At 44.5% G+C, this 18260-nt stretch overlaps 1 protein-coding gene across 3 annotated transcripts in view; it reads right to left on the bottom strand.

Annotated features, from left to right (window-relative positions):
• The window catches only part of LOC142560114 (pancreatic lipase-related protein 2-like), a 28008-nt gene that overhangs the window by 1369 nt on the left and 8379 nt on the right, over nucleotides 1-18260 (bottom strand). The window contains exons 1-9 of one of the 3 annotated variants that reach the window (XM_075671935.1): nucleotides 16777-17085; nucleotides 14241-14530; nucleotides 11888-12034; nucleotides 10707-10815; nucleotides 9431-9547; nucleotides 7836-7967; nucleotides 6219-6470; nucleotides 1323-1440; nucleotides 179-355 (exon numbers count right to left, since the gene is read on the bottom strand). In XM_075671935.1, coding sequence (XP_075528050.1) covers nucleotides 179-355; nucleotides 1323-1440; nucleotides 6219-6470; nucleotides 7836-7967; nucleotides 9431-9547; nucleotides 10707-10815; nucleotides 11888-12034; nucleotides 14241-14530; nucleotides 16777-16891 — 1457 coding nt within the window. In that variant the 5' untranslated portion in view covers nucleotides 16892-17085. Of the gene's footprint in view, nucleotides 1-178; nucleotides 356-1322; nucleotides 1441-6218; nucleotides 6471-7835; nucleotides 7968-9430; nucleotides 9548-10706; nucleotides 10816-11887; nucleotides 12035-14240; nucleotides 14531-16776; nucleotides 17086-18260 lie in introns of those variants that run through there. The other 2 variants (XM_075671937.1, XM_075671936.1) reach the window with 2 other exon arrangements.

Here is an 18260-nt window from a genome sequence, read left to right as displayed (position 1 = left end):
ATCGAGCGACGGTGCTCACACATACTCGGATGGCACGCAAGACTCGTGCTGCGAATGTTCGGTGCGTGAACCTTGCTATCATGAGTCACAACCTCGTATATTGAACCGCCATGCGATACCAGAACCAGCCAATTGAGAGTTTGTTAATTAGTGCCGCTCCAAACACGTGTATACTCACTGCGTTCTCACGGGTTCGTTCATCGGCAACACCTCGACATGCCTGAGCAGCATGTTGCTGCGAAAGAAAAAGAAACGGCTGCTAGTGTAGCGGAAGGACGCCGCTTGCAGCTCGCCGATGTAGGTACTGGTCTTCACGACGAACTCGTTCTTCACGGCACCAAAAAGCCGCAGCGGCCTGTGCGTACACAAGGCAAGATGGTCTGCGGTCAGGTGTAGCGTCGTGGGAAATAGTCTGACATACACAAGGCGAAGGAGAGAAGAAGTACTTGCCGACAGAAAGCTCAGTAACCACACACAACCGCAAAAGAAGAAGCACATACAAATACTGAAAGTTAACTTGCAAGGGAAGGACTCATTTTTCAAGCGTGTGGGATACTGAAAAAACAAGAATTGGAAAAAGAAACGAAACCTGCGGTTATTGCTCTGCCTGTCAGCAAGTATGCTATGCCAGATCGCCCAGCCTTAAAGTTGCAGAAAGCATACAGTGTGTAATTGGCTATGGAACGGCGGTTAGTCATGCAAAAGCGACGCAAACAGTGCACTGAACCTCGCACTATTCAACGAGGCCTCCCCCCCCCCATCCACAAATGGTCCTTTCAACTTAACTGCAGGATAGTACACACTCAAATTCTGCACCGAGGTGTGGAAAATGCGAGAATAAAAGTTCTTCCTCAGGCTAGTGCATGAAATAAGTTTTGTCTTTCTTTCTTTTTCAATCCTAGAGGACCGTAAATAGCGTGCACAGAAGTGTCGCGCATGCTGCTGAGATTTTTGCCAGTGTTGATGAACTCGCGGTGCCACATTTTCGTGACACGGAAAGAGAAGCTCAGCCTTGGCAAATATAAGTCAAATATACCAGGTTCACTCCACCTGCGGCAACACAGCCACCACCACCACCGCGTGGATGCGTGGCCCATTTGTTACCAGTTGTTGGCACCGCACTTGTCTGCTTTGTAAAGTATGGGCAAGAAGCACGCATAGTGTGCAGCAATGCTGGCAGACTCTGTATAAACTTAGCAAGCAGGGCAAAACTTTTGTTTTAATTCGTTAGCGTGAGAAGGCCTCAAATTATTAATGTAACAGCCGATTATTCACGTATATAACAGCAAACATGAATTGAAAATAAAATTGTCTATACATACTCCTTGTTAATCTCGATCACGGCTCTTCCCCTGGTGCCATCCAAGATGAGGACGAAGTACCCAGTGGCAAAGATTTTTTCTGTTCTCCACAGCACGACGTTCACGAAGAAGGGGAATGCTGCACCAGATCATAGTACTGTGTCACTCCCTGACACAAACCTAAAAAAAAACTGACGCTACCCATTTCACGATGACTGTGGACACTAATACGATTAGCGTTCAAGCAACATATTTTCATGTACACCTGCAAGAAATGTACCCCGTATCGTCGCTCCCAAAACACATCATGTCTTGCAGCATGTATTGTGTCTCGCGCAGTGCCATCTGGTGGCCTGCCCGCCAGGATCCCCTCCTTTTAGGTGGCCTCCGAGATTTCAAATGTGGCGGGGTAGTACGCGTAAGCCGCGTACTGCATGCAGTAGAGTTCCTCTTTCATGCATCTCTTCGGAGATGCCGCGCCATCTAGCGGTGCGCCCGAGAAGTCACCCTCTATTTTGCACGACCTCTGAGATCGCACCAGTTGTGCGCCGGGTGCACGCTAATGCCAAGAATGAATCACTTGTTGCTGTGGGCGTTCGTGGCACAGCACCAAAACATCGGGCTGCTGTGCTTACGAAAACCGTGTGACACGGGTGTGATTCCGCCCAGCACCGGATAAATTTTAAAGAATTTTTTTTGTTGATGGACGGTGTAAAGAGGCTAGATAGATAGACACAAAGTGGCTGAAATAGGGTAAAGGTGCTAATATCGTAAAAAAAACGTATATACTAACCTTCCAGATGTCGCGCTTCTGAAATAATGACAATATATTATACGGCAGCAAGTTCAATCCTGTGTTCATTTATCACCAAGGTCCTCTCATAAGCAAGGTCCTTGATGCAAGGTCCTTTCATAATAAATTAATAAATACAGCGTTACTTGGTTACCTTATTTCTCAATTTTGCTCTGTCGTCATCTGTATGTGTCAACATTGTAATGAATGCATCATGCTTGAATTGCACACGATATCTTACAACAATACGCGTGGCATGTGCCATTTCTTTGTTAAGCCAAAATGTGTAAAAATGTCTACGGTGTTATTTTTTTACTTATGCATTACGTAACTACATTGTGGTACACCATCCTGGTATTCTCATCTGCGCTTTTCTGCAGCTTCCCTGCACTGTAGGTGTAAGCTGCCTCACGTACTATGCCTTTTGTCAGGCCGATTGTTCTCTGCTTGCCGTACCATCTCAGGCGTTTGTTAATCTAGAAGAACAAGTGCAGAAATAAGATATAGAGCGTCTATAATACATCCCCCTTTTTAGTAGCCATGAATCAAGAACATGCCAGCTAGAAGTGAACACTATGTGCAATATTTGTGAACTATGCAACATCCGTGTAACTCTTAACATTTTCAGTATCTACGTTAACTTGTGTGTGCTATGTTACTGATCATCGCACTAACATTTAGCAGCACACTGGGCGTGTTGTCAGGCAATCCGCTCTTCTGCTTTCATTGAGGAGCAATTCTCTCTTAAAGCGCCACAATGATTACCGAGCACAAGCATTAGCTGATGCCGCAATCTTCGCAGACGACACTAAAAGTCTGCAGCAGCCTACATGAAAATAAGCATAGTCAATGACAAGCAGAGGATGCAGTGGCATATACACACCGCGATACAGCTCAAAGAGAATTTGTGTATATAGTTGCGCCAGTAATTATGCTTGCTCATTTTCGTGACATTATGGTAGAGACAAACTTATTTCGTTACCTGCATCGCTCGGTATGTGTTTTGAAGATGGAAAGTACGGAGGGCGGATGTAGTTCTTTTTTTTTTAACAGAACTCGCATATAAGCTCATGTTCTCGCAGAGACTTTGAGAATGCCCTCCGCCGGACGCCACAGTGCTCCACCGTACCACCGAGGTTCATTGCAACTTTGCTAATTAGGTGTGGTCTTTATTACCTTATCACGCTGTTTAAGGCTATCAGCAGTACAGTCCAAAACACACTGATATTTATAAAGGTGTTCATCTCAACATTTTTTATAAGAATAAGCATTGCTTCTTACTGTAAATAATGGCGAGAGCCACACATTCTTTTTTTTTTTTCACGATACTTTTTTGGTCAAAGTTTCGTGAAACATGAAGGGGGCATCTGTGTTATTTAACACTGCAGGTGAAACACATACTTTAGCGCCAAGTGTCACGTTATACATGCTGTGCGACACGACAGCAGGCGCCGAAGTTACGTATTACTGGTTTCTTTAACCTTTACTCCGTTTGACGCAAATATTTGGCCTCGCATTATTTGAGACGTTCGTACTAGCAGTGCTTAAAGCAAATTAGCGTTTTACTGAGAACATTACCAATACGTAAAACGGAAAATTATGAAGATCCCCCCCCAGCGTGGCAATAGGTGTGCACAAAGCTTCCGCGACAAAATGGTACATTACGACACGAGATTTTAGTGACGAACGCGTCCCTCATTCACCGTGGTGGATCTTGCCGAGAAAGCGACACTTTTGCTCTGCAGTAAAAAGTTTTGAATTGGAACACGTGTATGGTGCACGTGCTTGACCTTGGGGAAACGGCCCACAGCACCACAGTCATATGACGGAGTCGCAGCAAAATTCGGCAACGAACGCGTCCCGTAACTTCTATCTTTATTGTCAGCTAGAATATGTGCGCGCTCATTTATTAAAAGCATAATTACGACTACGCGACACGCCTGATGCGTCAAGCATCTCAAAGCGTTGGCTCGAACCAGGGAAACTTGTTAAGGTGTTTTATTCCACCTTTTTAGAAGTGCGTCCATGGCCTCGTGGTTTAGAGCGTCGTCATGGAAGAACCGGATTCAAAACCAATCATCGGAAATGTTATATATATTGACTCTTTCCGCGGCAATCCCGTAGGAGCTGCCATGTTTGACCACATGGTGACACGTCCATTGCTTGCCTCAACTGCCTCCGTGTTTACAATGGATGCGTATGACGGTGGTCCGGCTTAGCAAACCTCTGTTTCGGGAGACGTCGTAGGCGGTGGCTAGGCGAAAGAGGCGAAGCTTTGACCTCAATTTCGGAGAGCATGCAATAGAGCTTTCGGAAGTGATTAAGCTGTTCAAAAGGCGCGAGCAGCGTATATCGTGATTGTTCTAAAAGCAAGGCTAAATACATATTCCGAGCTATCCAAACCTTCCACTCATGAATTGAATCAGGATCAGTGTGTTTTGCTCATCATTCTGTATTTGACAAATATTTTTTGAAGCAGCGCTTGTCACGTTTCTTACTCAATGAAGTTCATCGGAGCAGTCACTATCTGATTATCTTCTGCCCAATCGCTTATGTTCAGTTCCGATATATTTCTTATTTCTGCGCACAAGGCTTGAAACGTAGCTATCTTGTACATTGTAATACCTTGTAGCAAAGATGTATTATCTCCAGTAACTCGCTTACTCTTGTGGACCGTCACGAAACATTTAGCTTCGACCATATATTGTGCGCATATAGTGCGCATACATTCAAGTGTGCGCCCATTCACTTATTCTTGACATGTTAGCAATGAAGCCGGCCTTAGTTTCCGTGCCAGTTGGAGTAGATGTGTAGATACTCTGCGCGAAACTTACTATGACAGGAAGTGGCGCGACTTCTTTTGCCATTATTTAACAAGCAGTACTCACTCTTGCCGACGTTCTGCGGCTGAAGCCGTTTCCATGAAGGTTAGCGATACAACACTGGCAGATGAGAAAATTTCTGCACCCTCGAGGAAAGCCGTACATTTCAAAGTGCCGGTAACACGTACAGACAGTTGGAGCAGTGGTCTGCGAACTTGGCCACATAGGTTCATTCCATTCCTTGCAGCCAACTACTGCGCGCGTATTCAATCCTCATGATTCAATCCAGCATGATTGGAGCACAGTGCAGTAGCGTGAGTTGTTTCATTTCCGACAGCTGATCACACACAAGCACGGTAGAAGCCGGAATGATTTCGTATTCGTGCGCTGTCGCTGAGGCCATGCACGGATGTATGGATGGATGGATGGATATTATGAGCGTCCCCTTTGGAACAGGGTGGTCGGTTGAGCCACCAAGCTCTTGCTACTCTACTGCCTAATATCCTACCTAAGTTAAACAATGAAAAAAGAAAAAAAAAAAACTACCACGCCCAAATTTTCTGATCCCCTATATTCTGATCCTCTGATTTTCTCATCCCCTGTCGGCAGTGCACGGTGCACGGTGCACCGCTGAAAGCGCCATCTCGTTTCTCTAGAACAAACTGCTCCGCGAAAAGTGTCGATATGCGTACATATATGCACGTGCCAAGGTCACCATCAAAGTCGCATGAATGGCTAGACAAGAACGTACAAACACCAAAAAAAAAAGGGGGGGGGGTAGTCTAGGAATGCTGTCGCTTTAAAACTAAACAAGGCAAAAAAAATACAGATGTTCACAAGAAGTGACCAATAGTGGTCGAGCAAGGGATATATCAGGTTGGTGAAGAAAAGGAAACAAGTGCGCTTGTCAAGAGGTCCTTTTTCCCGGAAGACAAGCAAGGGCAACAAGTCGGCTCGACAAGAAGCAAACCGCCCGTTGTAAGGGAAACAACTGCAGTTGCTGGCATGGCGAGACAAAATTCTCTTATCGGAACAATGGCTTCAGCCTGAGACTTCTCCTGTTCGACTACTGCTCGTCACTTAAACAGGCGTTCGAACTCTTCAACAAGGTACCTAGAAACAGAGTAGACGCACATAGAAAAAAAGAAAACAGTGAGAAATGCTTTTGACACAAAGAAAATTTGCTAGCACTCTTGTGTTCAACTAAATTCACGTATGTATCCAAGATTTCGGTTGACAATTCAGTGTAGGGATAACACGTCATCTGCTGGAGAGCAAACACGCCAACTCACGGCCGCTTACCGCAGAAGGGCGCCTCTGCCATGGTGTGCAGGTACATCTGGACCGAGGTGTTGTCCACGGGCCTCCAGGAGTCCGCGTGCATGCCCATGCGTGCGCACAGACGCCCGTTGTTGCCGCAGTCTGAGCAGCGGCCACTGCGGAACGTCTCGAACGAGATGCACGCGAAAGCCAGCGAGGTGCATTCGCGCTCTGTGATGCTGTCCAGGAAGTAATCGACGGCGCGCTCGTGGTTGCACACCACCGACCGGGCAGCTGCGTATGCACACGTCGTCCCCGGTGCGTCACCAGAGCCAAGATGTTAGACAGGTTCGTCCTGACTTGGGTAGTGATGCATGTGGCTTGTTACAAAGTATAGCAGTGGCGTGTAGGCTACCAGTGATCCGAGCATTACAACACGAACGATGAATAACGCCCTTCGTTCCTATCAAAGTCCGATGGATTTCAGCAGCAGCACGAGAGTAATCGATTGATCGATCGAACGATCAACTTGTTGTTCGCATAGGTTCGACGTTCCAAGGCAGCGCATTTACAAAGGACGCCATAATGGAGGGCTCCTGATTAATTGTTACCATCTGGGGTTATATCTTTTTTATGTCCGCGCAAAGCGAATTACGCGAGCTTTTTTTTCTTTTCTTTATACATTACATGTACATTAAAATTCAGCCGCGGGGACTGTGAATACGACCTTGTATTTAGCAGGAGGTTGCCACTGAGATAACACGTCGAGTGAAGGCTAATTGGAACACTGTCATTCGCTTCTACTTCTCCACTGTGTGCTGTGACGTTACATTATCATAGTTCGAGTATTATGTTCAAAGTGTAAGAGGAAAACATACGTAAGAAGGTGCCTCGTTCCAAAGAGTTGCGACAAACATTTTTTAATGTATACCTGCAAGTTCTCATATAGTACTTTCGCATTAGAAAGAATACTTCTCGGAGAGAGTAGGCCTTTGAGAGTACTGAAGGAGATGACTGGCATATAACACCGTGATACCATGAAACATGGTTCTCCTAACCACGTTCGCACAGAAGTTGCTAATATAGTGCACGCACCTAATGCCCTGTCGGAGTCTGTAAGTGATGTTACGTTCTAGCCGTTATTTTAAAGGTAACTGTATTGTCAGAACATTGTTGTTTTAGTTCCGAAGAAGCCGGTGTGGCCCGATGAGCCTTTCCCGGGGCATGCGGCAAAATAGAAGAAAAAAAAAAAAAGCAAGACAGTACTGAACAGTCTACATTCACTTTAACGGCGACAATAGGAAGAAAATTAGCACCTTTCTCCTTCTCCTCACTGATTCACTGCGCGCGCTAGCATGCTACTCTGCTTAATAGCTCGGTGTCTTCTTTTTGTACTTCCCAACATATCTAGAGCAGAAATATTTGGTCACTGACCGATTCAGAATGCAAGGTAATGACTCGGTCAGTGACCCAGTTCTTCGGCTCAACATGATTTTACCTGAACAGACACTCAGACTCGTAACTACATAATTTCTTAAGAAGCTCTTGAAAGGGTAATGAGCTAAAAGTCCTGCCATCAACCACCCACGTGGACCCCCCTTTCCTACCCCTCGGTCCCTGCACACATGAGGATAAAAAGTACAGACTTCGCACGCTGACCTTGAATGGCACCCTTGGTCAGCGTAATCAATATCCGAGAGTTCGTCGAGCAGCCGGGCATCTTAATGCCGCCGTTGGGGTAAAAGTCAAGGTGCCCGGCCGGCTGGTACATGCCCAGCCCTTCGGCTTTGTCTGAAGGAGAGACATTGCGACACGTGATTGGAACCATGTGGCGGGGACAAACCGTCGCAGTCTTCAGCGATCCCTTGGCTGACGCAATGCCTCGAATCGTAGGCTTGGAGAAAGGCCCCGTTCCACGACCAAAATAGAAACTGCGCTTTAATAACACTCATAGGCAATTCCTGCCGAGTTGTTTGAGAAACATTTCTCTACACCAGCACATTTCAGTATAGTGAGAACAAATGAGCGGAGAAAAAAAGGGGGTTTACTATCCAGTTTGCTACCCTACATGTGGTAAGGTGGCTGGTATTGATAAAAGAGATAGAAGTGGAGTCAATCACGTTCCCCTTACACAAGGCACAGTGTGTCTAGAGCAGGGAACTCGAAGAATACGTACGTTTAAGGAGTGAAGAAAAATAAGGGACGAGGACAGCAAAACAAGAATTAAAAAAAACATATGCCAAGCACTGAAACAATTTCATATACGTGTGTAAGAAATTTAAAAGCTGTAAGGTTATACGGTTTGTCAGCAACATAAAGTTAGCATTGCTACTAAGGCTAGGGCTTGTAAAGTGCAGTGACAACTTCAGCTGATGGATGAAGCTGCTTTCCAATCCCAGAGATAAAACGCAAGATATTATTATGCAAGAAAATGTCTAAAGGTTAGAGGTAAGCTAGAGGAGGATGTAGAATTGGAGAAGAAGGATTCTAAAATAGGTCTGTTCGGGCATGAAAGAAATTTAGGTCACATGAATTTCCGATTACGACAAGCTGACACCTGTCAGCAGCAGGATACAAAGGGCCAGTCTCTAAGTATCTATTTATCCATCTATCCAGAAGTCAAGGCGACACGTCAAGTCATGGAAAGTTATTCAAATACATGCATAAGGTTGTTCGAACTGGTGATGGCAGCGTAATTAAAATACTAGCCAAACGGTATTAGACATGGCAATGTGTAATCAAAGCCTTTATTCTACATGTTTCACCTTATCCCCACAATCCAACACATTTTCCAGCACGCATAACCGTGATTAAACGTGAAGTTCGTAAAGAATAATAAACACATTACACTAGCGACAAAGCATGAAGTGTGCCTTAGTCGGCTGGGACTCTGATTTGACCCATATGAAATCTCGTAATACCCATGCGGGCCCCCAAGCTTCCACATCAGCATCTGAGATGGGAATTTGATGCGCTAGCCCTATGGGCGTGCCCTGGCACTATACATCAAGCCCGCTTACACTACCTTTGTGCAAAGGGCCTTGGTTCTGTCCACCATACTGCTGTCCTCCAGCCTTGGTTTAATGGGCTGGAGCTCGCCCTTGTTCACTAAATGTGTCGCGTAAAACAAACTTTGTCATGTGTATGTCGAATTGTTTTTGCTATTTTGGAACTATTAAGCTTTCTGACTTGATCTAATATTTTCGTTTGATTAGACACAGTTAGATAAAGGTGTGCAGTTTTTTTCATCTCACATATGTCGAACACCGATGCGCCGTCTGTGTGTAGAACGTCGACCAGCCGAGCGTCAGTCGGGTCCAGGCGTACTTCCTTCGGCATGTGCTGGAAGTAGGGATCGGCTGGATCCAGACCTGAAATTGTCAGATATCGTGTCCTCAAGGCACTCTGAATGGTGTTCCATCATCGACGATCTTAGGCATGCTATAGGACAATAAAATATGACATGTTCCCGCTGTTGTACATGCTGCCATCTAGTGAAAGCGGGGAGACATTGTTCCCCCTGACTGCGTGTGGTCAGTGATTTGGCAGCGCGTGCTCTCCTTCTTCTTGAGATAGAACACGTCTGAGAAACCATTAAACGTGTGACTCCTCGTCTGGCCATCTCGCTCTTCCTTCCTGGCCACAACACCCGCGACATCAGGACAGTTGACATCCGATCACAGGACTATGAAAACAATCTGCATTTGGTGGAGGAGCAATGCTCAGTGTGCCGTCAGGCCAGTGTACAGAAGTATAGCTTCAAGATGCTTAAGGCAATGACAAATTTGTTGAACATGTAGGCTATCAATGAGTGCTTGCGTAACTAAGTTAAAAGAAAGAAGTCATTACACACATAGGTGTTCATTGGGTACGTCATTGCGCAAACCATACAATCGTTAAGAGGTTTAGCAGAAACCGAATGGCTGAACTTTTCAGAACATTCGAACAGAGCACCATTTATTGCACCAGATAATTTGGTCATGCAAGTGACATCATCACAATGAGACAGCCATGACAAACACTAAACATGTGTACACTTATAAAGTATCCTTTAAAAGCTCTACTTCCATTAGTTTTGTGACAATACATTGATTATTAGAACAGAAAATGAATGTCCAAATTTCATTTATTTAATTTTGCTAGGTGATTTACTAATAAAACTGAAATTATTTATTTTTTAGTATCTCTTTAAGCCCCCAGCAGGACTAAGCTTATTTCTAAGGTCTCCAGCAACAACATCCCTGGTCTGGACGTATTCATAACTTCCCTATGTGCCCAAACTTTTGACTGATCTAATCCTTCCATCCAACTGGCTGTCGTCGTCACTGCACTGCCTCGGCACATGTGCTGCCACTGCTTTACCTTCCAATCAAGTTTCATAGCTGACCACCAAGCTTCGAAGATTAGTGCTGCCACAATGCAGCAGTGACTTTCTTTTTTTCAACTATTTCACCATATGCCACCGTGAGTGTGTCTGCCAAACTTCAATACAATGGTTGAGAAAAAAATGAACACGACGGCAAAGCTTGCCTGTGATCCGTCCCAGCCCCGGAAGCCTCTCGCCAGCGTATCCAGCTACGTGGGAGCCAAGGCTGTGACCCAGGATGTGGAATGTCTCCCGCTTCGCCCCAAATGCTTTCTGTGACGTGGTTAATGAAGGGCAGGAGGGGAAAGAGAGAGTGAAGAACGTAAGTGGCCATTGAATTGCATCCACTAGTGGTATCATTTTAAAATTGTGGTTTTTCGGCCGTGTTGGTTCGATGTAATGAAACATATCAGCACCATTACGCATGGATGGACAGAAAATAACTACAGAGGAGTGCACTACAGCTCAGCCTGTCGTATTTCTTTCTGTTTAAATCTGTGTTCTTACGATTTAATTTGGCATGACAACTAGAATAACATGCATGGGCAGTCCACTGGGCCCACGATGCGGCCGAGAGGCTAAGCCTTTCAGTCCTGACGTGGAAGCGGCCCGCTTCGGGCTAGGAATCTAGCGCGACTTGAAGGACCTGAATAAGGTTTTTCATGCCATACCATATACCGTATTAACCTGGATTGTATGCCCTCGGCATCTTTTCAGTAGACCTGGTGCCTTCACACAAGGTAAACGGGCATATAGTTAAACTGTCTCCATATTTATTGATCGTACGTTTGATTCAGCTTAATATTGGCCGGACGAATAACTACGATCCTGCTATAAATCATTAGTCGGCTTTTATTGCATATCGCGCTCTGGTTCATGCATGGTCTCCTAAACCATACTCCTGATTTCATAGGAAGGCACATTTAGGCCTTTGGTGACTGCACTTCTTATAACGGTATCCGTGGAATCGGTTCGTGTGGCATTTTCATTTGTATTTGCATAACAATACAAATCAATGCAATCTGAGGGTTATACTGTTACATATTCTGTGGATCTTAACTACTTTGTGGGTAAAGACGAATGCTAGCATAGTACGGAAAGGTATCAAGACAAGTTGAACAGGAAGGAACACCCACTTGCAGCTGGGCTTTACTGGAAGATCATTTCACCGTGAGCATGATCGTGCACATACTGACAAAATAAGAATAAAGGCTGGAAAAAGCGGGAACATTAAAGTCAAAGGTGGGGCCAGCAGCCTTTCCGTACTGCAGTAGCACTGCCCTTTGCCCAATATGCCCGACCAAATAGCCCCAAGAATTTACTATTCTGCTAAATATATATTCACCTCCAACTTGTTGACCAGCAGAGCAATCTCGGCGCCGACCAACCTCGTGTTGGCTGTCGCCTGAGTGTAGGGCAGGGCGTTGCCGCCTTGCCAGTCAACTATGATGACGTTGAAGTCTCCCACCATGAGAAAGGCCGTCGTCATTTTCTGGAAATGAAACTTATGCAGTACAGGCAAAACGAGGTGCCATTTGTGGGCACCACACAGTAAGTCAAATTACACCTGCGTGTGGGCCTTTACACAAGAGATTTTAATGACGTACCACTCTTACTTCAGTCAAAACACTTACGAATAAGCAATCCACGCACCCTCAAATTTCTGCCGAAAAAAGGTGCTGAAATTTAAAGGGATCACACAACGACCCTTCCGAGGTTTGATGTAAATCGCATTTTCTTGAAGTATAATACAACCCACGGGAATTTTTCAGTGGTCCGAAAGGGCCCCCCTATACATTAATAAAACATACAATAGAGACAGTCATTTTGTATGCTTGCTATCAGCTATCTTGTTGCTCAAATAACTGTGATCACCGATTACAGGGGAGCGGCCAAGAAGCCCATGCATGGTTGTGGTTACGATGGTCGGTGGGATGTGGTTGAAGAGCTCTGCATGAATTTAAATACAGTGTTTAATTGGAAAACTGTACATTTTGTGATATTAGAGAAAGAAAAAGGTTGTCAATCATTCTGTGACTTTCTTGCCAAACCAAACCATGGTCTGATTATGAGTCACACCATATTATGGGACTAAAGATTAATTTTGATCATCTGGGATAATTTAATGTGCAGTAAGTGCAAGCTACACAAGCGTTTTTGCATTCTGCCCCTACAGGAATGAGACCACCACGACTGGGAAAACCCTTGCATCTGTACCTTATATAATATTTTTATACATTGTGTTGCAGATTATGATATGGCATTACAAATAGATACCCGAACTTCAGCACGCTCAGACTCTCCTAATTTAAGTAGGCTCATTTAACAGAGTTCCTATGTACAGGTTTATGAAACCATTCTCAGATTTGTGTCCATAGCCCTATCATACTTTCATTTTTTTGATGTGGTGCATTTCTTTTGTTATGTGAAATTACTTAATTCCGACAATGCGATTCGCGCCCCGTTTACTTTATATGTTTCATAATTGTGGTGCCATGGAAACATTGGACCTTGTTTTCTGCCAACCGCCTAATTCGTGGCACGCCCCTGATTCTGAGCACGTGCTATGTTTGAGACTGATCATCAACAGGGTTATGTACGCCTTGTCTGTGCCGTCAACCATGATGAGAAAGAATTTCTCCATTTTCCCAAGAACAACTACTACCCGATGCACAAAATGGCATCCTTGTCCGCTACATTACTTCCTTTTGCGACCTCTGAAACCATGCGCACTCGTCACCGCCCTCCTGATGTATTAATACTCCTGATGTATTAAAACAACTCAGATGTTTTACACTTGTAATGAAGCTGTTGAATGGTGTGCTGAATTTATAAGCAAATTAGTGTGCTCTAGAGAGATCTATGAGTCGACACATTTTATGCAGGTAATATGTAGTGATTTATTGTTTGGCTAAGCAAAAAAGCCACACGTTCACTGGCACCCCCCATGGGAGTCTGATTTTCGTTCTATATAACGTCGGTTTGTTAAGAGCTTGGATTCTACGAAGTCTGGGAAGTGTCGATGTAGTTTCTTAAATTCAGTGACACATACACAATATAGTGTCGGTGGCGGCCATAATTTTTTTTCTGTATTTTCTCCCTTAAGGCAATGATGAAACTAGCGATGAGGAGGAGGCTTGACGTTTACGTTGTCGATGACGACAAAGGTGGTCGTCAGCGTAACGGAATGGACAGACAAAGCAAATCCAGTTTTGAGCTTTAACTGTTGTCAAGCTTTCTTTAATGTCTATTTGATGGGTGCAAATTGACACTTGTACATAGAAAAGGATAGACAAGTTGAGCGTCACCTCTCACTGGTACATCTGGTAATGGCAATCGTCTCGTCTGTCCTCCTCTGTGGTCGTGAGTCGATTTGCACCCTCCTCCTGATAGCTATGTGTTGCCAGCTATAGCCCAACAATAAATTACCCAACGACTCTTATGCACCAGTCTTAGGGTGCACTTTAAATGAAGCCAGGTGGCCAAAAATAACCCTCAGTCGCCCACTACGACGCCTCTCGTTGCTTCGGGATGTTAAACTCCTTAATTCAATTTATTTCAATTTTTGTCAGACTTTAGAAACAAAGGAACATTATGATTGCATTGGGTATAATAAACGGGTATTTTTTTTCCAAAAAATGGTTCCCATTCGAAAACCATTTTCGTAACGTAAGGCGCGTTTGTGCACACAACCTTACCCTCAACCAAGCGCCGAAGAACAATGTGTCCACCCAGCCATGTACCAGGACCTTGGTTGGCCTGTTGGCCTTGAAGGTAGCTGAACTGGCGACCTCTGCCGGCGTCGAGGACCACTTCAGGAGCTCGCCGCGCTTGGAGTTCTCCCGCGAGTAGAGGATGAACCGTGTATCGATGTGTTCCCTCTCCTCCGGATAGAAGTTGATGGGCCGGTAGATCTCGTGGAAGAACGGCCCTGCCATCTGGAAGCATCCGAGCTCCTTGAAGCACTTCTGCTCGGACTGTCCAGTTCCTGAGAGTCGACAGCGTGTGAGGTTTTTAGAAATGGACACCCACATTCTGGAACATTGCTCCAACCAACGATGCTCCTCAACTCAAGGAAATTGGTAACAGCACCGACTTTCGACAAAAGTAGTCACTGCATTTTAATGGACTCGCCACAGCAATTCTAAAGATGAGTAGCAACATCTTCAGCCAAAGGACGACGCTGTGTTCAACCCGGTGGTGTGAAAGGAAGAGTTTAGAGAAGCAGATCATTCGATAATATGGGGTTTCGAGCAAGTTAAGTGTTACCAAATTAGTAAAAGCACTTATACAATGCCCCCCCCCCCCCCCCATAAAAAGCCCCTGTTACAGTAAGAGGTGGCTCGGTAAGGTTTTTTTTTTATACCTGCTGCGAGGCCTTTGGAGGCATTACAGCAAGTCGGATATAAACAACGAAAACAAATTGACATCCAGTTCAAACACACAGAGCATGGTAAAAATCATCATTTGACATAATGTATAGAGTTTCTGGCGGAAGAACATTCCACTCCCTTGTTTTCCGAGGAAGAAATGAATAGTGGTAAGGGCCACCCTTAAATAGAATTTGTCAATTTTTAGGCGATGGTTCCTTCTCTAATATACTCAAAGGAAATAGGCAACAAATAAAGAAGGGCGACGACGATGCCTCGATGTTCCCGCATCAGTATGCCATGCACGTCACAGATTTTCACGACGCCCGCTAGAGCCTGCAGTGAATGTTATATCGGTATACACTGACTACACTGCCTTTTGAAGGAGCCGCAGACTTAACACCATGCACCGATAGACCACTGTCTACGCAAGTTTTGAACACTAGACGGTACAGTTTGCCACTGAAATCAATGTTATGAAAGTCTGAGAAGCGGTATGCATTTGTTACGACACAAGCATTAGCCAAGAATGCATGTGCTTTTAAAAAAAATTTGCGCCCTTGGGAACTTAACCAAACAATAATCGTCAGCTGTCTTGCTTTTGTTTCCATTGCTTTCTTTACCACTGCGCTACGGCTACTTGCAAATCACGAATGGCTCCTACGTTTCAGCATGGCATTGTGCTCCTCACAGGAAAGTATCGGGCAAGCAGTGCTAATATATATAGATGACGTTTATTTTTGCCGCACAAGACAAGTACCAAGAAGAGCAATTTCTGTTTGCTTGTGTTTTCCTTTTTTAACCGAGTAGGCAACTGATGAACGGCAAAGCCCACGGTCACTGCTTCTACAAAATGGTTATGGCCAAAATATGCGACTTAGAGCAGAAATATTGTGGACTACGTGGTTAAAGATGCTCAGAAAATATCCAGAAAGAAGTTTCTTTATCGCTGTATTTTTAATTATCCACTGTTTTCTCCCCATCTTTCAAAAATTAGGAGGACGCTTCAGCTTCGCCTTTAAGAGTGGAATGCGATAACATTCAAAGATCCCTGATTGTTTCTCACACTTCCCGGCAACTGCAGCTTATGTAACCGTAATGTTTACCGGGGAAAGCTGGTGGTGAATGCTATGCACGAAGGCGAGCTTTATGGTAGAAACGCGGTCTCTTGCATGAGCTGCGATGCGGTTGAGGCGAGCGCCATCTGGTGGTGCTGCAAGGAACCAGGCGTGCCACTCCGTGGCTTCCGAGATTTGCGCACGCGGGCGTGCGCAAATCTCGGATGCTGTGGCTAGTCTATGAATGGCAAAAACGCTGGAAAAGGGGTTTGTGTTACAGTTTCCGTATACCAGAATGATGTTTTTTTGTATATTCAAATTACAATCCGACGCTATCATGTATGTAGGTTGTCTGTAAGTCGTGCTTTATGGTTTTTCTGACGTATATTACTTTGAGAAATTCATTTGTTTCAGTAACTTTTTTGCGCTACACGGAGGGTTTGCATGGTTGGGTTTGCATGACTCAGAATTTCTGCTGATACGACAGTCGATGCGGGATGCCGACACCAAATTTTCTGCGACAGGGGGCCCTTAACGCTACCGCGTCAACACTTGAAATGTTAGCAAGACCACGAAGATTTGTTCGACATGCAAATAGCTATGCCTGTGTAATTTCGGTGGCAAAATAAATTAATAATCAAGCAAACAAATAAACAAGCCTGCTGCCATGTTATCTTGTGCCGTAAGCACTTTTTCTTAAACACCAGTTATCTCCATAGATGTTCCTTCTTTCCCTTCGATTCCCTAACATTATCCAAAATGTGGTTATTATAAATGCACTCAATAGCAAAAAAAAAAAAACTTACTCGACTTGTTACTGATGGCCGACGCTGCAACAGTCCAAAACAGCGTCTTTATCAACGTTTCAAGGCTATTCCTCATGATGCAGAAATGTAAATCATTACCCGGGTAACAGGTCATAACACGCGAAATGCTTTGTAACACGATGTGCCACTCATGTAAAACTTATGGTGGTCATTGTCACGACTAATCAACTATAGCATTCGCACAACTTTATCTTTTCTCTGGAAATGCTAGAATATGTGCTGAGGAAAAACAGCAAAAATCGAAGAAAGCTCTCCACCTGTAAGTAAGGCACATGGATGGCAGCCTATTTTTAGCAGCATCGATTGTCAGACAGCTTTCCATCATTTATAGAAGTCTTTACCAAAGCAATGAAAATGCAACAAAGCTAACTGACAGCTCGCTAGCCAGGTTGCTTTGAGTACAAACAGGTGTCGTTAAAAAAATTCGGTCACAACTTTTACAGCCGCCCTTTCTTGTTTGTTGCTGGCATGCTTACATATTTCGTCTTTCTTTTTTCATATTAAACATTTTTCCATTGTTTAAGGCTCGTTGCTTTGATGCGGCATCTCTCAACAATTACACGCAAGAAAAACTTCGCTGTTCGGCTTGCACCTGTCATATTCTCGATGTGTACTTGCCACTTGCACAGCGCCAGAATCAATGAAAAAATAATAATAATGAAGTAAACTTGTAGGTTTTCAGTATATCAAGCAGAACATGCTGTTCAGCTGTTAACGCTTATCGTGTATTCACGGGTGAGCAGCCAGTCTCGCGGTCAGTTCCAGACTTCCACGCTCAGAAAACCCCTTTTATGCAGCATGTATCGAGCAACAGAAAGCTCTATCGGGAGGTTTTCATGTCTCTCTACAATTTTCTCATTCACACTTTTCATGCAACTACAATATCATCTAATGATCTAATTAGGTGGAATCAAACAATAAATCAGAGTATCTCCAAGCGACAGCATACAACATTACCTTGGTTCTGTCCAGCTACGTGTCATTTGCATAATTTTAATGCTTATCTCAAGTTACGTGGGGCACCCTGTATACTACTCAAACTACTCGATTGGAAGTTATTCAACCTGAATTACTATTCGATTCGATCCTGAAGTTTACTGTTTACCTAGCCCAAATGTTAGGGCATGTATTGAAAACGTTGCAAAGCATGTTGAGAAACACCCACTATGAAGTCGTGTGGATGGCACCTGGGGCTAGTATGGATTTGGCCTATAGTGTGGCCAATTTGGCCGTTGGCGAGGCGTCCAAAGAATAAGCAAATTGTAATGTAGTTAGTGGTGTTTCCGGATATCTAAAGACACATAATTATTTTCATGCACTTGTGGGAGGCGGCGCGAAGAGGCAGCCGCCATAGCCACCGATTTATTTAGGCCGGCCAGCCATGATGCCGCGGAATCTAGGGATACTGCAACCTCTCAGGTCGAGCACACTAGTGTGTTCTCTTCACGCGCTACATGCACCTC

This window comes from Dermacentor variabilis, chromosome 10 (assembly GCF_050947875.1).
Source record: "Dermacentor variabilis isolate Ectoservices chromosome 10, ASM5094787v1, whole genome shotgun sequence".
Classification (NCBI taxonomy): Eukaryota; Metazoa; Arthropoda; class Arachnida; order Ixodida; family Ixodidae; genus Dermacentor; species Dermacentor variabilis.
Note: the sequence above shows the minus strand (reverse complement) of the source record. Positions and strands in the feature narration are given on the sequence as shown.